The sequence below is a fragment of the Telmatherina bonti genome (assembly GCF_933228915.1).
Source record: "Telmatherina bonti genome assembly, chromosome: 17".
NCBI classification, from domain to species: domain Eukaryota; kingdom Metazoa; phylum Chordata; class Actinopteri; order Atheriniformes; family Telmatherinidae; genus Telmatherina; species Telmatherina bonti.
In genome coordinates, this window is record NC_136615.1 from 10,853,291 (window position 1) to 10,871,640 (window position 18,350).

Sequence of the window (18,350 nt, forward strand, 5' to 3'; positions counted from 1 at the left end):
TGAGCCTCACAACCCACTTCACTTTTTTATGATTCATCTGAAGAGCCCGATAGATGTGTTGGTGAAAAAATAATTATAGTAAATAAAGAAGAAATAGTAATATTTTTAAGCATTACATTTGATGAAGGGATGGGAGTTGCTGTTTCTGAAGTCAACAAGGTAAAGTTTTTTTTTTAGGAAAAGGGAAAAATCCAAGAATAATAAATGTCACTCAGGTAATCAAGCAGCAACTTTATTTTACAATAGTTTGGTACAGATGTACTGTAAGAACAGAAGTATTCATCTTAAAATGTATCATTAGGAACCCATGATGAGGGTACTGCAACAGCATCTACATTACTGTGGTATCTGAATGTTTTTTTATATTAATGTGTCAAAAAGCATTAGAATTTATCTGTTGATTTAATTGGTTACTTTTAGCCATTTTGTATAAGTTAAATGAAATTTGGAGGGGTAAAAAAATGTAATATTTGACACTTAAATGTTAAAAGGACTACAAATGTAGTGTTTTTTCCATTGTGTTCAAATCTAATGTACTTTTTTACCCTTATAAATAAAAAGGGGGGAGGGGTAGAAGGTATTTTAAGCAACATATACCACTCTTTACAAGTACTGTGGGTGTTACTGGAGAAAAACATAAAATATATTCATCTTTATCATGTATTTTTCCGAGAAATTCTTTGTTCTGGACTGGGATTGCCACTTGGCACCAGTATTGTGTAATCTGACTACTTGTCGCTGTTAGCTGATCCATTGCGCATGCGCCTTTCGGGTAGGCCCCGGTTTCTCCGCCATCTCTGTCGGCAGCCCATTGTTCACTCTGGAGCTAACAGCGGATTTAAATCCCTTCCCATTTCTGACTAGAACATCTCCACGGTGCAACAGATAGCTGCCCACGACAGTCGTGGATTTTCTCTCAGGGTCGCGACTTGTTTTCGGCCAGCAAGTGAGACAGAATGGACGATGAGCAGCCTAAAACCCTGTAAGTGTTTCCGAGCTAAACGCGTCACGTAGCATTGAACTACAGTTCAGGTTTACATCAACGATTTCTTTTAAATATTACATTTTAATACCTATTTCCTCTGATTTATTATTTTAACCAGCTCATACTTAAAATCTTAATTAAAAAAGTATATTGCATAAAAATTTAACGCACAGTTAAATTGGCATTGCCTGATGCTATTTAGCCTGCAAGCTAGCTACTTCTAGAAAAATCTGAAATTTACGCGTCTTTTCACTCATCTTTCTTTAAAAAATGCGTGTAAAAGTAGAAATTTTCGTAAAGAAAGTCACATATGGTGTGTGTGCAAGTTTGCTAAATGTACCTGTGAGTGTTTTGAACGCAGTGAAGTGCTGTTGTGAGCTGACAAACATGAAACAACCGGCCTGTTAAATGGAGTTGGTTGCTGTAAAGGCCTGGGAATAATGTGTGTTTATGGACAAGTTATGTAGCTGAAAGCTTTTCCAGTTTGGTTATGAAAGTGATTATATTTATGCACATGGAGAAGATGAACCTAATTCTATTTAAAGCCTGCAGTAAGGTCAGTAGCTGATATTCCAGGAAGGTTGCTTATCATTAAATGCTATAATTACAGACTAGTTAGGATCATGCAGTCTTTAACATTTCTCTTCTCATTTCACACATTTGCATTTATTTTTTGTCTAATTTGATGTTTCCATATTGAATTGCAACAGAGACGTAAACTTTTTATTTATATATGTTTATATTTTTTTAAACTATATTTTTTTTGTGAAATAACAGTCATAGAAACAATAATACACAAAAAAATGTCTGGAAAAACTAGTTTACTAAATGTTAGACCCTTGTGAGGATACATTTCATATATTTGCATAAAAAGTTTTTTTTTTTCTCCCCGGGCTTTCATATGCATATTGATGTGCATTTTTAAACAGATGTTTTTGTAAGAATTTTTTTTTTAAACTTGTAGAATTTTATTATCATATTTCCAAACCTAAAAATAAAAATTTGTAAAGTGTGTATTTATCACAGAGCTAATTCATCAGAAATTGTCACTAAGAAACAGCTCATTTAGACTCTTTGTCAGCATTTGATAACTTGAAGCCTCTCCAGACCATTTCCTGCCTCTAATAGTCATCATTTATGTAACTGTGGTGTCATCTAAAACAATTGCCATTCAGATAGCTTAAATACAGAGTTAATGAAATTGTATTGTACTTAAATGTATCATGATGATTTCTTACTGAGAAAGTTCGTAGCAGCAGTTTCGACTCATTGAGTTACACAGAGCAAAGGCACATCTGTATTAATATCAGCGTTTATTGAATAAAATCCTTAAGTTGGTAATTGATTCATATGAGATACTTAAATCTATAATCTTCTCTCCTCCATTGTCGACAGTTGAAAACTAAAGCATTATCACTGGATTTTAAAACCAAATCAGATTTCAAGATTTTCCAAATCATTTTTGGCCCATTTCTAATGTTTAAGTTGGAAAAAGTAATTAATTTACAAATGAAAAATGTGTTTTCTGCTCTGTAAAATTTCTTTTTATATATATATATATATATATATATATATATATATATATATATATATATATATATATATATATATATATATATATATAAGTTAAGTCTTTTCACCAGTTATTTAAAAGCAATTAAATACTTCTGTGGTAGTCCTGCAGATCAATTTGTATTTTTTATTTATTTATTACTATTTGTTTAAATATCAGCATTTAAGATTTTTACTTCCCTGCAATGTTAATGTGTCCTTGTTAAATGCAGCGTAAAGAAGTCAGACACAGATGTATTCGAGAAAGCTCCCTGCTACACCATCACCCACACAGGATACATTCATCGTTACAACAATAAACAGTACTTCTTTCTGTTATTTGTGTTTATTTATCCAGGTATGTGGGAAATCTGTCCCGGGACGTGACAGAGGCCCTCATCTTGGAGTTGTTCGGCCAGATTGGCCCCTGCAAAAGCTGTAAAATGATAGTAGATGTGAGTTTTTTGTTTTCTTTTTCTTTCCCCCGCAGAAGGATGTTGCCACTTCCTCCTTCTTACTTCTGAAAACACAAGCAAAAAAAATTTCTCCTGAGAATTCATGCATATACACTTTGCAAATATGCTTTGCTTGTAACTCTTGTGATCTGATGTGTTTGCTGGATTCCTTCGTGTTTCATTCTGTCTATGCTAAACTCTTTCCAGTGTGCAGCTGCACTGCATCATCCCGTTTTATTGCTTACTGATGATGCAATTAAAACAATGTATCTTTCCCTCAGTGAGTTAAAATTTCTTTGTTTCTTTTCCACTTCAGACAGCAGGTCATGATCCATACTGCTTTGTGGAGTTCTATGAGCATAGACATGCCACTGCCACAATTGCAGCCATGAATGGTCGGAAAATACTGGGTAAGGTAAGCTATCATATCTCCTGGGTGAGTCACCAAGGGCAAGGCTGGGTGGGCAGGGTTTGAAGTGAAGCCACTTGGAGTAACGTGTTTTGTTAAACCTTATCTTACTTTCTTCTTCCTGCTCCACTTCATGTAATTTGTTTTATTTCCCTGTGCACATTCTGTGCACATTATTCTTCTGTGCACAGTCTAAATAATGAGGGTGGGAACGCCACACTTGATCTACGTTATCTTGCTGCTGTGAAACTTAATAGCATTGAAGAACGTGCATCTGGATTAATGTGACATCTTTCCAGAGTTTCCTGCCTTCTTACCTTTTGTGGTATTAATACACATGCATTTTCTTTTTAATTATTTATTTTAAAAAAAAAAAAAAAAAAAAAAAAAAAAAAAAAATATATATATATATATATATATATATATATATATATATATATATAAAATATATACTTTTTTCCCCTGTTTTTTTCTTTTCTTTTAAATATAAAAAAAAAAATACACATGAAACAGTAGAGCTCAAGTCAGTGCTCATTTTACAAATCAAATAAATCAGATCAATTGTTTTGTTGCATTAAATTTTGTGCTTTTGCTGTAGGTATTGCATTGTGGGATTTAAAAAAAAAAATAATTGTATGTGTATATATATATATATATATATATATATATATACACATATATATTTAGCAAATCTGAAACCAACAAGTGTTTTTATGTGAATTAAATTCCCAAAAAAATAGGTCAATACTTACAACTGTTCCATTAGACATAAGGAATCAAATAGCTGCTGTAAAGATCTGTTTTCCTCTTTGACTAGTTTCTCAGCTGGAACATCATCCACTGCCGTTTCTAACCTCTTTCCCCCAAAATGTGCTGGTAATTAATGGATAAAGCTTTTTGTGCTCACTGGCTTCTTATTTTAGTGTTGCTAGATATTTAGCAGAGCAAATGGACAAACAGAGACTTAAAGATTTTATTTTGTATGGCATTGCAGAAGGTGTGCAACCCTGTGCAAAAGGGAAATTTATATCATATTTACATAAAATAGCTTCAGTATTTGTTTGACGTTTATTATTATAATGAGAAAATTCATAATACGTCTAATCTGTCAACAAATTCTCTTCGTTTCATTATTCAGTCAAATTATTTTAAAACCTTCATGTTTTCTAAATGTAAATTGTGGATCAAACCAGCCTTTTTTAAACAACAGACATGTATTATTGATGACAAACCATACTGTGTAACTGGGCTGTAAAGACACATTGTTGTGCCGAAACGACATTTAACTACACATAATTAATGGCAAGACTGAAGTTCATTACTGTGGATAATGAAGTAAAGACAAAAAATGTCAAGTTTTTGTGGTAAAGAGTTGAATTTAAACAGTCATCTTAAAACCTTTAGCACTGCTGGTAATGGGAAAAGTTCATCTGGATGCTGATAAAAAATGAAAACAACCTATTTTCCCATATTTTACATCATTAGGTCACACAAGTAGATCAATGACAAGTTGCATATTGAGCTTCAAGAAGCAATGGTCTCCATAATGTATGCTGTTCGTGTTTAAGATTCAATTGCCGTTTCTTCTACGATACACATAATAACTCACTAAATGACATTGTGTAAATATGGTGCTGTTTGGGTCTTTTGTCACTTCATGCTCCATGCTGTCCCTGTTTTTAATGACTATTTTCCTTGAGAGAGTTTCCATCTGTGTCTGAATTAATTTATCGTGGCCCTGCTGTGTAATCATGCAACATGTAACACATTCTTTGATCTACTTTAATCGATGCTCTTCTGTCCCCCCCCCTACATCTTTACTGCTGTGTGTTCTTTTGCAAAGTTATTTCCACATAAAATCCACATAAGAGCAACTTCAAGAAAAATACATTCAGTTGAAAATATTTTATCCTCAACAGGTATTGAAGGACCATTTGAGGAGTATAACAAGTTCGTAAAAATCACTTGTTTGTAAGTCCCTTGTTATTTGGACCTTACTTCCTACAGTTTTGCTCCAAATTATTACTAGACTGAGAATGAAATGTTCCTGATTATGAAGGCCAAGTCTTAGTACTCCACTGTATTTTACTGTGTGTCTATTAATGCAGAGGTTTGTAGATTAAATAAGGATGGATAATCAGTTTGTGTTGGTGGTTTAAGAATCCAAGTGTGGCTTGCAGAGACCATCTTATTAAGTGTTCAATCACAAAATCTGACCTTAGTAAAGCTGGTGTGTGACAAACCCTCTAATCAGAGAAAGACAAGCTTCCTCTCTCCTACAAGCAGGCTCCACGTCTCACCTTTTGTCCTTCCTCGCTTTCTGCATGTCTCTCTTTCAGGAGGTGAAAGTCAACTGGGCCACAACACCCACAAGCCAGAAGAAAGACACAAGCAGTAAGGAGTTCATCTGATATTAAAAATCCTCTTTACTGGAGCTGTTTTGCACACATGAGCAGATGATCTTTCTAGAATAAGGTCTATCATTTAGAGCAGGGGTGTTTGCTTCCTCTGAGCTGCTGTGTGTTCAGTGCTTTTTAAATGGTAAAATAAAACATTTTTCTTTTTCCATATTTAGTAATCTGTACCTTCTTTTATCTCAAAGGTCACTTCCATGTTTTTGTTGGAGATTTAAGTCCTGAAATCACCACGGATGACATAAAAGCAGCTTTTGCTCCATTTGGGAAAATATCGTAAGTATACAAGCATATAAACATTTTAATAATTACTATATGATCTGTGCATGTTGGTTACTTTTAGACATCATTGAGACATAATTTAGATGAGATTAATGATATGGACCATTTTAAATCTTTTTACAAAATTAAATTTGTGCCAAACATTCAATATAATGAATAAATCAACATATAATGGAGAATTCAGGTGACCTCGCCATTTTGAAATAATGAAAACATGTATTGATTTGATTATTAATAAACTTTTGACTTGTTTTTCGGGACAGTTGACTTTATTTGGCAACATATTGACTAGTCTTTTTATTGCTGGTGTGTATTAACAGTATAAAACCTGCCCACATGTGTTGCGTCGGGGATCCTTTGGCTGATAATGTGACTAAAGCCTGTTACATACTCCACTAGAAGCGATTGAAGACAGTTCTCCACACATCAGGCTTGCAGAAGTTTTTGTTTGCAGGGCTCTGAGAAGTATCGTGGGATTGGTTGGACATTTGAGGTGGGCGTCGTAAACGCGGAAAAGAATGAAGCAGAAAGATGCCGCTTCCGTGTTTTTGTTATCAAAACGGATTGTTTTGATAAAACAGCTGATTGAGGTGGTGAGAAAGTACAAACTTTTTCACAACATGTGGCAATGAAACACACGGACGCAGTGGCGTGCTAAACCTGCCCTGCCGCTGACAAACTTTCTTGTTAAATATGAAACAACAGGGTTCATTGAAGAGAAAAGCAGACATTCCTCCGTTGTTGCGTACAAAGCTTCTTGTGTTGTCTGAATGGATGAGACATCAAAGATTTCTTTTTTCTTGTTCTAGAAACCTCGAGAGCAAGAACAAAGTTGTCGCTTCTTGTGGAGGATGTAACAAGCTTTAGTGTGACGGGTTTACGGCACAGTTTAGCAACGTGGCTAATTGTCGCTTGGGCTAGTGTCCCACTGCTTTGAGATGTTTCCCTCCTGCAGCACACATGATTAAAATAAAATGCTTATCGCATAACTTATCAAGTCCTGCACAAGCCTATTGATCTGTTAGTTTGAGCCAAGTGTGTTTTAAAATGTTTTAATATCTAAAATGTGAACGATGCTGGCCCAAAAGGTCCAGAGTTGTTTATCCTTGCTTTAAGCTTTTCAGGACATGAATTCAGCTCCACTTACACAGAGGATGTTTGTGGTTTTCAAAGCACAGACCACACTTGTGAGAATGATTCATTCGTTGTTGGTTTTGGTGTTTTGTTTGTTGTATAGCGACTCTGATCCCTGCTTTTAGCGTAATGAAAACCCAGTGAAGGATATCTGAAGAAATCTTTGTGAAATGTATGTTATAAACTATTCTATGCTCCATAATCCACAAACCTCCGCAAAGCTATAATTGAAAAGAAAGATTATGGATTTAGTTGGTTGATAGTACTGTAGATGATATTTGTGTTGTGTTTTATCCGCAGGGATTGTCGGGTGGTGAAGGACATGGCCACGGGTAAATCTAAAGGCTATGGCTTTGTCTCCTTTTTCAACAAGTGGGTAAGTGTGTGTCAGTTGCTCCATTGTGTCAGAGGACTGTCTCAAATATTGTCTTATTGCCTCAGATCATGATTTTTGTTGTGTTTTTTTGTGTCAGGATGCAGAGAATGCCATCCAGCAGATGGGAGGTCAGTGGCTGGGAGGGAGGCAGATCAGGACCAACTGGGCCACGAGGAAGCCTGCTCCAAAAGCCACAAATGAAAGTAAGTTCACAGTGATTAAGTGTATCATTGGACTGACTTGATGGATATTGGGATGGTTGTTGGTATTTGGCCTTGAACACCACCAGTGTGTTGATGCGTCTCGAAGGAAAAGTCAATACCAACGATGGATAAAATGGAAAATCTACTCATGAATTAAAAGAATAAATCTGATTTCATAGAACTTCTGTTCAACTTTTTAAATGTATTGTGACACAGTTTTATCCGCAAACTGTTTATTTTCTCTACCAATGTGTTTATTTAGCCTGGATTTACTCCGTATTTCCCCCAGCAGATTAAAAACCGCTGATCTTGCAGTGTTGGCAAATACTGAACACTGAGCTGCCGTTTCTCCTCCTCCTATGAGAAGTAAAACGAGCCCGCTGGTTGCCACGGGCTACAGATGTACATTAGCCTTTTGGTTTATTTTGGCATATTTACATAGATATATTCATCAATATGTAAGTTGCTTATGAATTAAAATTTAATTAATTTAAAAAAATTATCAAATTAATAGAATTAAAAAAAAAACACGGATATTTGAATTTAATAATAGATGAATAAATAGAATAAATACACAAAAATTACATTGTTATAATTTTACAACACTGAACGGCATTTATCCGCTATAGTTGGTTAGCACAGTCCCGTTTACTCCCTGCCCGGGCTCCACCATGCCTCCATTGCTGATGGCGCCTACACCCGTCCATCCAGCTCCAGCATGTAAATGACTGAAAAGGGAAAAGTGGGCAGGGATCTGATCAATATGCAGAGCTTACAGATCAGCTTGACATGCTGACAGAATTTCATGCATGAATTAATAAAAAAAAACAAAAAAAAAACAATGCAACATTATTTTTAAATACAGTATTTTACTACTACAGAGATATGCAATGATACTTTGTTTATTAGTGATATTTAAAATTTATGATTCATTTTAATGTATTCTATAAAATATTTATAAAATATATAATCATAATTACGTAAATCTTCTATAAAATATAGCTGTATCATTTTATTGTACTATTAATCGCTAATGCAAACTTGCGTAATTACATTGTGTTAAATTATATTTATTTATTTATTTATTCTCCAGTGAGTGGAAACATATTGAAGTGGTTTATTTACAAAAATACAATCCTCATTCATGAATATGCAAGAAAAAGCGCTTGTAAATGGGTGTGCACTATATGGCCACTATGCATGAAAGGGTTCATTTAGGGATATTTTAAGGACAGATGAACCTTCTTACCTTATTTACAGTATTTCAACACAAAAACTGTTACAATTCTGACTAAAAATAAAGAAAAATGCACAAAAAAGGAACTAAATGAGGAAATAAAAAAGCTTTTGTCCAATAAAATTCCACTCACTTGTAGCCCTGCTGATCCCAAGTCTGCCCATAGACACCGTAACTCGGTACCTGCCATCCATTGGGCACATACTGACCAATCTGCTGCGTGTTGCTGTACCACTGACCCCACTGACTGTAGGGCTGGGCTGCAAAGCTCAGCGTGTTCTGCTGACATACAGATTAATATTTTAAGTATCTGAATATCACGTCTTATAACTAGAGCGTTATAAGAGGAATAAATGACTAAACTTAGTTGAAGTGGAACAGTCTTAAGAATTTACAGTTTTTAAGTTCAAAACATGAAAAGACACAATTTAATTTCTCTGAAGAGCTGAAGAGTTAAACTCTATAATCTTCATCATTTACTTATAATTAAGTTGCTCAATCTGTCTGTTAGCCTGTATAATAGGATTATACTGTATACACCTAACTGGTTTACACAGTCGCAGAAGAAAGATACAGCAATTCACTGCATCGCCCTTTTTTTCTTTCCTTTTAGCAACCAATACCAAGCAGCTTTCTTTTGATGAGGTGGTGAACCAGTCCAGCCCCAGTAACTGTACCGTCTACTGCGGAGGAGTTACAACAGGTCTTACGGGTAAGGTATAGTCTAACACGTCACTTTGAAAAGCATAAACTGAACACTAAGACTTTATTTTTCTCATTCACAGAGCAAATTATGAGACAGACCTTCTCGCCTTTTGGTCAAATAATGGAAATCCGTGTTTTCCCAGAGAAAGGCTACTCATTTGTGAGGTACAGGACTTTCTGACACGCCTGCCAGGCGAGATACAGATTTATTAGCTGGCATAATGATGATGCAAGTCTCAGATAAAGTCACCAATCATGTCTGAGCTGTTTCTTTTGTTTTTTGCACAGATTCAACTCCCACGAGGCCGCAGCTCATGCCATAGTTTCTGTTAATGGCACTTCCATAGAGGGCTATGTTGTGAAGTGTTACTGGGGCAAAGAAACAACAGATATGGTCCAGGGTCCCATACAGCAGGTACAGATGGCACAGGTATGAACATTTCTTACTTCTCATTCATTGCTCGGCTGCACCCACACATTATACTGGGAGATCTTGGCTTTACCTCTTGTGTGATGTCGGTGCAACGTGATATTCAGATACTTAAAATATTAATCTGTATGTCAGCAGAACACGCTGAGCTTTGCAGCCCAGCCCTACAGTCAGTGGGGTCAGTGGTACAGCAACACGCAGCAGATTGGTCAGTATGTGCCCAATGGATGGCAGGTACCGAGTTACGGTGTCTATGGGCAGACTTGGGATCAGCAGGGCTACAAGTGAGTGGAATTTTATTGGACAAAAGCTTTTTTATTTACTCATTTAGTTCCTTTTTTGTGCATTTTTCTTTATTTTTAGTCAGAATTGTAACAGTTTTTGTGTTGAAATACTGTAAATAAGGTAAGAAGGTTCATCTGTCCTTAAAATGTCCCTAAATGAACCCTTTCATGCATAGTGGCCATATAGTGCACACCCATTTACAAGCGCTTTTTCTTGCATATTCATGAATGAGGATTGTATTTTTGTAAATAAACCACTTCAATATGTTTCCACTCACTGGAGAATAAATAAATATAATTTAACACAATGTAATTACGCAAGTTTGCATTAGCGATTAATAGTACAATAAAATGATACAGCTATATTTTATAGAAGATTTACGTAATTATGATTATATATTTTATAAATATAGAATACATTAAAATGAATCATAAATTTTAAATATCACTAATAAACAAAGTATCATTGCATATCTCTGTAGTAGTAAAATACTGTATTTAAAAATAATGTTGCATTGTTTTTTTTTTTGTTTTTTTTTATTAATTCATGCATGAAATTCTGTCAGCATGTCAAGCTGATCTGTAAGCTCTGCATATTGATCAGATCCCTGCCCACTTTTCCCTTTTCAGTCATTTACATGCTGGAGCTGGATGGACGGGTGTAGGCGCCATCAGCAATGGAGGCATGGTGGAGCCCGGGCAGGGAGTAAACGGGACTGTGCTAACCAACCAGGCAGGCATGAGCACCGCTGGCTACCATACCCACTGATCACGGTAGCCCTCTCTAAGCGTCCGAGGCCACAAGGAGGATACTCTGCTGGGGAAAGGAGAGCATCAGATGTGCTCTGTCTGTCACATAACAATATTACTGTTATTGAAGCTGGTACGCCGTCTTATCAACTTTACCAGCCCAAATCCTCACCCACTGCCCAAATCTGCAAGTGTAAAGCTAAAGACCCACACTTGAACACCATTTAAAGCTACTGCTAATGCACCTTGCATTCCTGGGCCCCATTTTATTGTTTGGTGTATTACTGGCCAAATGTAAGTTATACAACGTGTCAAGATATTTCTAGCACAGGAACCTTTAGTTTAAAAAATGAGACAAAGCGGATTAAATATGTTAAAACAGCAGCTTTCTTTGTTTTCAGCCCCTCAGAGCCAAAGAGCAAGGGCAGAATTTTTCTTTTTTTTTTCTTTTTTTTTTATTTACCAATATTTAACAATCATACGGGGTGAAGAAGCAACGAACTCTGCTACAGAAAGCACTCAATAGTCTACAGTATTGCAGCCACAAGACTCTTATCGACAAAGAGGTTTTTATTTTCTCTCCGCTGGAGCCAGTCGATCTCACCGGTTTCAAAACGATGCACGAGTTTCAGAAAGCTCCAGAGGTGTTGTCACATCATTCTGTAAAGTAAACGTGGGCAGGTTGGAGGGGAATGTCGATGCAACAAAACAAGTAGACTCTCCTTCACATCATTTCCTGGACCGGATTGAACCGACGGAGAATCCCATCTGTGGATAAGAAGTGTGTGTGTGTGTGTGTGTGTGTGTAAGCGAGCGAGCGTGCGTGTGCATGAACTGATGCTTTTACTCACCAAGACAATTCCCTGGTCATCTTCCCTGCATCTAAAAGGACTATACCATTATTTTGTTTTGTTTTTGCTACAAATATTGTAGAGAAAAGTGACTTTTTTTTTTTTTGTTTGATCAACTTAAAAATGCTGACATTGTATAAAGAGCTTTTTGCCTTTTTGTGTTTTGATTTCAGGATTGCAGAAAAGTTAAGATGACACCATCAAACCATAAAAACACACGCGGCCGTTTTGTTTATAAAATGTTACGTGGCTGTCAACTTTATTTTAAAATTAGTTTATCTCAAAACGATTGCAGGGATTACTGCCACTCTTATCTTACTTATAGGCAGAGAAATATTGCACAAATACCTAAAGCTATCTTTTCACTAAATTTGAAATACAAGGATTTTTCTTTTTTCCTTCATGTTTTTGCATTCCACTTTATTTGTGATTTTATTTGGAAGCCTGTTTTATGTAAATAACCAAACAGTCTGGTAAATTGTACTAAATCTGTATAAAGACATGTTCGTTAGGGAAGCGTGCTGGGGAGGAGTAATGGACAACAAACGGCTGTTTGGTAGTAGCATCCCTGTCTGGTGCTGGTCCATGTGCAGTAGAAAGGGCATCATTTCAATCTTCCAGCAGCGTGGAGGACAAACAGCATTGCCATGTAATGCAGACGCCTTTAGATTGACCAGAATTCACAATTTAAGTTATTCTGTTTTACAACAATTTAGTGATTGTTTTTATATATTACAAAACCCACTTATAAGGATCAGATTTTTACACTGTGGCCACAGTCATCTTAATGTAGTTGGAAGATCCATTGTGTTGCCTTATTAAGTGAGTTACTTTTAATTTAACCAAAAATCATCCAAGAGTAGGCAGTGCCTATGAATGTTTTCAGCCTATGTTTTGGCAAGAGAAGTTCTGTTGATGCGTCAGTAACATGATTTTTTCTTTTTTTTTTTTTGTCCCATTAAAATGTTTAAAACAGCCCACATTTACTGTTTGCATCTCATCCTTTAAACCAGGTGAAAAAGAGGCGGCAAGCCTCATGTTTTATTTACCTGAAGTTGTCATTTGTTGTGACCATAGATTTATAAAATGTGATTTTTTTAAGGAGCAGATGTACCAGATGTTTGGAGATGTGTGTGTGTCCCCACACAGAAAACTATTGAACATGCTGCATTGGATGTGCCAGGCATGTAAATGGCACTAAAATGCTGGCGTAGAAATGCACCAACAACAGAATGCATAAAGTATTCGCATTAACTTGTGATGTAGAGAAGTTTACAGACAAAAAGATTATGGAGAATCAACCAATAAAGAAAACAAAGTAAAAGCTGCATCAGGGTCGGAGGCTCTGCAGCAGCACTGAAATACAGTATCCTGCTATTGTTTTGGCTGATCCTGAGGTTTTTACATATGCAGAGGTGAAAGCACGACATCATTGATTCAGGAAATGTCTGCCTGATCCCTTCGGACTTATTAATTTAGAGATCTGGTTTAAGAAATGAAGGATTTCAGGCTGCTGACAAAGCAGTTCCATGTAGACTGAGTGTCCAAGCAATAAAAACTTGTCTCCATGTGGACTTAGTATGAGGATTGTTAAAAAGGCTGGTTTGCTTTAAGAGCACATATCTATTTTAATATAAATGTGAATTTAGTTTGACAAAATAGTTATTTTGAGGACTTTAAACCACTAAAGATTTAAGTGAGACATGAGGTCATATTGTTGGGAACTAAAAGTTGGATGGTTTTTGGAGTCCAGAAGGATCTTTCTCTGTGAGACATTTTCACATCCTCATAAAATTTCACCTTTAAAGACTGAAGATGGAAGTTAACTCTTAGTCTAAAAATGTACTTGGTTTGATGCCAGTTTGAGTTTATTTTTCTGCAAAGCATCCTGTCATCCACTCTTTAAATAGTTTTAAATTAAAATCTGTTTATGGCTACTTAGAAATAAACTGAAAAATAGTGCATGGGATTCTCTGTTTTAGTTCATTGTTAGTGGAAATTTTGTTGAAATTCATTTAACCCCTTTAAGTCTTACATTTCTGACATTTTCCATATTATGCATTCTTTAAAATTACTTCACTCTTGATTGCAACCCATTAAAACTGGGGTAGCAACCCTAGGGGTAGGTGATGTTGGGGCACCCTGTCTTGGCTCCTCTCCCTCTGCTTTTGCTCCTTGAGTGATCCAAGGCTTTTTTTTCTTACCTCCGCCAAGGAGGTTATGTTTGTACCGGTGTTTATCTGTTTGTGTTCAAGATCACTCAAAAGGTTATGGACAGATTTTAATTAAATTCTCAGGAGTTGTTGGAAATGTGGAAGAACAGACTTAATTTTGGTGTTGATCCGGATCACCGTTTGGATCCAGGAACTTTTTGAAAGGCCTTGTCGGAGGTTTGCGCTCTCCGAGTTTGCAGCTTTTTCCACCAACAATTTTCTCTTTCTATGCTGTTTAGTGGGAGGAGGCAAATAAACCGTCGGAAAGATCTTTCCTACATTTTTCTCAGCCATGAAGAAACTTACAAAATATAAGAAATGAACAACTTCAATTCGGCCCGAATGTTTGGATTGGTCAGAGTTTTTACAGATTTACAGTAAACTGAGGGGTCTAACTATATTTCTAATTGTTTAAGATTACAAAATGTATAGACTACTATCAGGAATAAGAACCACTTCACCCAGAGTAAATAAAAAATGTCTCAGAGCAAGATATTATTTTTATTATTATTATTATTAGGCCTACCAACTGCATGTTTATGCAATTTTTCAAATGTTTAACAATCAAGATGAATAATAATTACTTGAAATTTTTGATATAACAAGTCATTAACTGTTTGACGCATTTATCTTCAATTAAGCACCTTAATATCTGTATTAAATCAGTTTTACGCTTCCAGATGTAAATCAACTACAGTTCCCATGATTCAACGCTCCGTAGGCACCCGCCCAGACTTTTCCCCCACGTGATCACCATCGTCCAATGGGGAGTGTCGTTACAGGCGCAATGCGGTTATCTGGATGTAAGGAGGAATGGCGACGGACGAGACGATTTTGGAGGCTTGAGTGGAGCTGAATTTGACCAAACAGAGGCGGATTGTAGGTAGTTTGAAGATTTGTTTAAAATATGCACACAGGAATATCGTATATGACATAAGTGGTGCGTTCAAGGCGAGTTTGCTGTAGCTTTTATACAATTAAAGCAGTTGCAAACAATTAAACTGTTGTAAGAATAACATAGTGGCCACATTGTAACTTTAAGTTTAACATTTATAAAAGTCCAATAAGGTTTTACACAAATGATAGAGGCGTTTTCCTGACATTTATGCTTTATATCTTTTTCATGTCCAGCTGACATGGACAGTGAAATAACCTCTTCAGCCAGCATCACCTCCCCATCCTCTCCTCAGACCTCCACCAGTAAGATCAATCTTGCAATAAAACAGCGAGACAGCAGGAAACCTACATCCACAACTCCCGCCTTTCTCTGCAACCTGGGGAGAGCCACCCTGAGGGGCATCCGCAGGTGTCCTCAGTGTGGGGTCTATAATGGCACCCGTGGGCTCAGCTGCAAGAACAAGGCCTGTGGAGTGTCCCTTAGAAATGTCTCCTCAGAGAGTAGAAACGGCAAGAAATGCACAGTGGAAGTGGTAAAGGTGATAACAGACAGTGATGAGAGGGAGGGGAAAGAGCAAGGGGATGGAGAAGTCCTGGCTGGTGGTTCAGGTGGAGGAGCACAGGTGTTTTCAGTGTGTCACAAAGGAAGAGGAACCACAGCTACGCAGTGGGGCTTCGTTGAGCTGGTTCCCACAGACACAGCTATTGCAACTGGAGATGGGGCCACCCTACTTACCCGTATCAATCTGGGGCGATGCTTTTTGCCTACCTGCAGGCAGGGTCAGAAGTCAAATCAGCGTGAACCGGAATCCTCTGCAGGCAAACAATCCTCTGACAGCCTTTGCATCCACATCAAGCAAGCCATTGAGTGTCAGAGCCATGCAACGCCCCTAACCTTCAAAAGCTCCATCCTGGATGGCTTGCAGGTGTCCATTCAGGTCAGAGAGGACTTGTGGAGATTGGCCACGGAGTCCCCCGGGCCGCTGGTGCAACGTGTTTCCAAAGACACTCTTGTGGTGAAGTGCCGCACTGACTCGCAGCATCCTCTGGGGCTTCTGCATCTCACTGTAGGAGCAGCAGGGCCATCAGAGGCTGCAAAGGGCGAGAGAAGCATCTTTCACTGTGCCTGTCAGGTTGGCACAAGAAGAAATAAACCTGCTGCGGATGGAACAGTGAGCTCTCCCCTTCCTCCCAGCCTGCTCGCAGCACAGCCCTGCCTCCACTTCTACGCCTGTGTGTGTGCCTTCGCAAGCAACGAGAGGCTGGCTTCAGAGTTTGCAGCTTTCGTCAACTTCACTTCCAGTGGTAAATATTAGTACAAGGTTCTGTTGTCATATATACCAACTTTTAGAGGGGTTCAAAGAAGAGCCTTTGAAAGTAAACAATAGCTGTTAACACTAATCTATTGTAAACAGTGTTTCAGTATTCGCTTAGGTGTGTTTACACATCACTAACTGTTATATTATAGCAGGGCTGTGATGATATGCTTTTGTCCAGATTCGATTCCGATTTTTTTGGGTGCTGATTCGATCTAAATTGCAATTCTCACAATTCTTTGATATTAATGACTTTTGTAGATTAAAAACAAATTTTTTTTATATATATATACATATATATATATATATATGTATATATATATTTACTCTTCATTTTCCTTGATTTTAATTAGGAAAAAACAACACAGCAGCCAGACCATCATTCTGCTGCTATAAAGCTCAAGAAGACAAGTTAAAAGATTAATAAAAACAATAAAAATGACAAAACTTTTATAATGGATTATTTTTATTAGTTTGAAAAAGAATCGATTTTAAAACTGTGAAGCAAAAAAATCCCGATTCTCGATTTTTCGATTCGATTTTCCCACCTCTAATATACAGCAAGTTAAGCAGTAATTAAATGAAAGTTGTTTTCAAAATGTAATAACTTTATTTGGCATATCATCACATACAAAGTGGAAAAAGTTTAAACCATATGAGATTAAGTAAAGTGAAGAGGGAAATTGTAATAGTATTTTATAGTAATTATTTAAAAGAGGATGCCATGTTCTGCAAGGCAATGGCAGAATATATATATATATATATATATATATATATATATATATATATATATATATATATATATATATATATATATATATATATATACATGTGTGTATATATATATGTGTGTGTGTGTGTGTGTATATATATATGTATATATATATATATATACATATATATATATGTATATATATATATATATACATATATATATATGTATATATATATATATATATATATATATGTATATATATATATATATATATATATGTATATATATATATATATATATACACATGTATATATATATATATATATATATATATATATATATATGTGTATGTATATATATATATATATACATGTGTATATATATATACATATACATATATATATATATATATGTATATATATATATATATATATACATATATATATATACATGTGTATATATATATATGTATATATATATACATATATATATATATATATATATATATATATATGTGTATGTGTATATATATATGTGTATGTGTATATATATATATGTATATGTATATATATATATATATATACATATATATAAATATCAGATCAGGGCTGGCAAGTAGTGGATCGGTTGTCCAGAGGGCGCCCCCTACTGGCAGCTGACTCACCAAAACCTTGTTTATTTTAATGCACAGTATAGACTCAAAAACAGAACGTGTTACTGTTGTTGGGAGCTGTCTCCAATAACAGCAGGTTCATATTAATAGCCAACCTTTTTAAGGGACAATACACACAAGTTAATGAATTTGTTATTAACATAAACACCACTTAGAGAAATTGCTTAATACAATCTTTATGATTGTATTACAGTCTATTTATATTACAGTCTATTTACATATTGTTTTTGAGTGAAGATGAGTTATAACAATACTAAGTTATTTATTATTGTCCCTTACCATTGTTGGAAATAGTGAACTTAACATTGTTGGTATTAAGTCTTCTTAACTAATGTTGGTATTAAGTCATGTCGTTACTATTGTTTGGTATTACTCATGACCATTGTTGGTATTGTGTCGTGCATCCTTTGTATTGTAAGGTTTTGATTTGTGTTATCTAGGGGTGGGATTTAATAAGTTTTTCTTCTTCC

General features: G+C 35.8%; 2 protein-coding genes across 3 annotated transcripts in view; both read left to right on the forward strand.

Annotated features, from left to right (window-relative positions):
• Positions 1–794: 794 nt before the first annotated feature.
• Positions 795–13,111, forward strand: LOC306768344 (cytotoxic granule associated RNA binding protein TIA1-like). Of its 2 annotated transcripts, none has more exons than XM_079256655.1 (12): positions 795–982; positions 2,895–2,991; positions 3,308–3,406; positions 5,740–5,794; positions 6,003–6,090; positions 7,531–7,606; positions 7,704–7,809; positions 9,660–9,758; positions 9,832–9,916; positions 10,040–10,181; positions 10,317–10,465; positions 11,096–13,111. In XM_079256655.1, exons 1-12 carry the CDS (start codon positions 957–959, stop codon positions 11,232–11,234), a joined length of 1,161 nt encoding a protein of 386 aa, XP_079112781.1. In that variant the 5' UTR covers positions 795–956; the 3' UTR covers positions 11,235–13,111. The 2 variants fall into 2 exon arrangements, with proteins under 2 accessions (XP_079112781.1, XP_079112782.1); XM_079256656.1 differs by having other exon boundaries at positions 10,320–10,465.
• A 1,958-nt stretch (positions 13,112–15,069) lies between these two features.
• cUnh2orf42 (chromosome Un C2orf42 homolog) overlaps positions 15,070–18,350 on the forward strand; it is an 11,289-nt gene continuing 8,008 nt past the window's right edge. The window contains exons 1-2 of the mRNA XM_079257007.1: positions 15,070–15,162; positions 15,411–16,481. Coding sequence (XP_079113133.1) covers positions 15,416–16,481 — 1,066 coding nt within the window. The 5' untranslated portion in view covers positions 15,070–15,162; positions 15,411–15,415. The remainder of the gene's footprint in view (positions 15,163–15,410; positions 16,482–18,350) is intronic.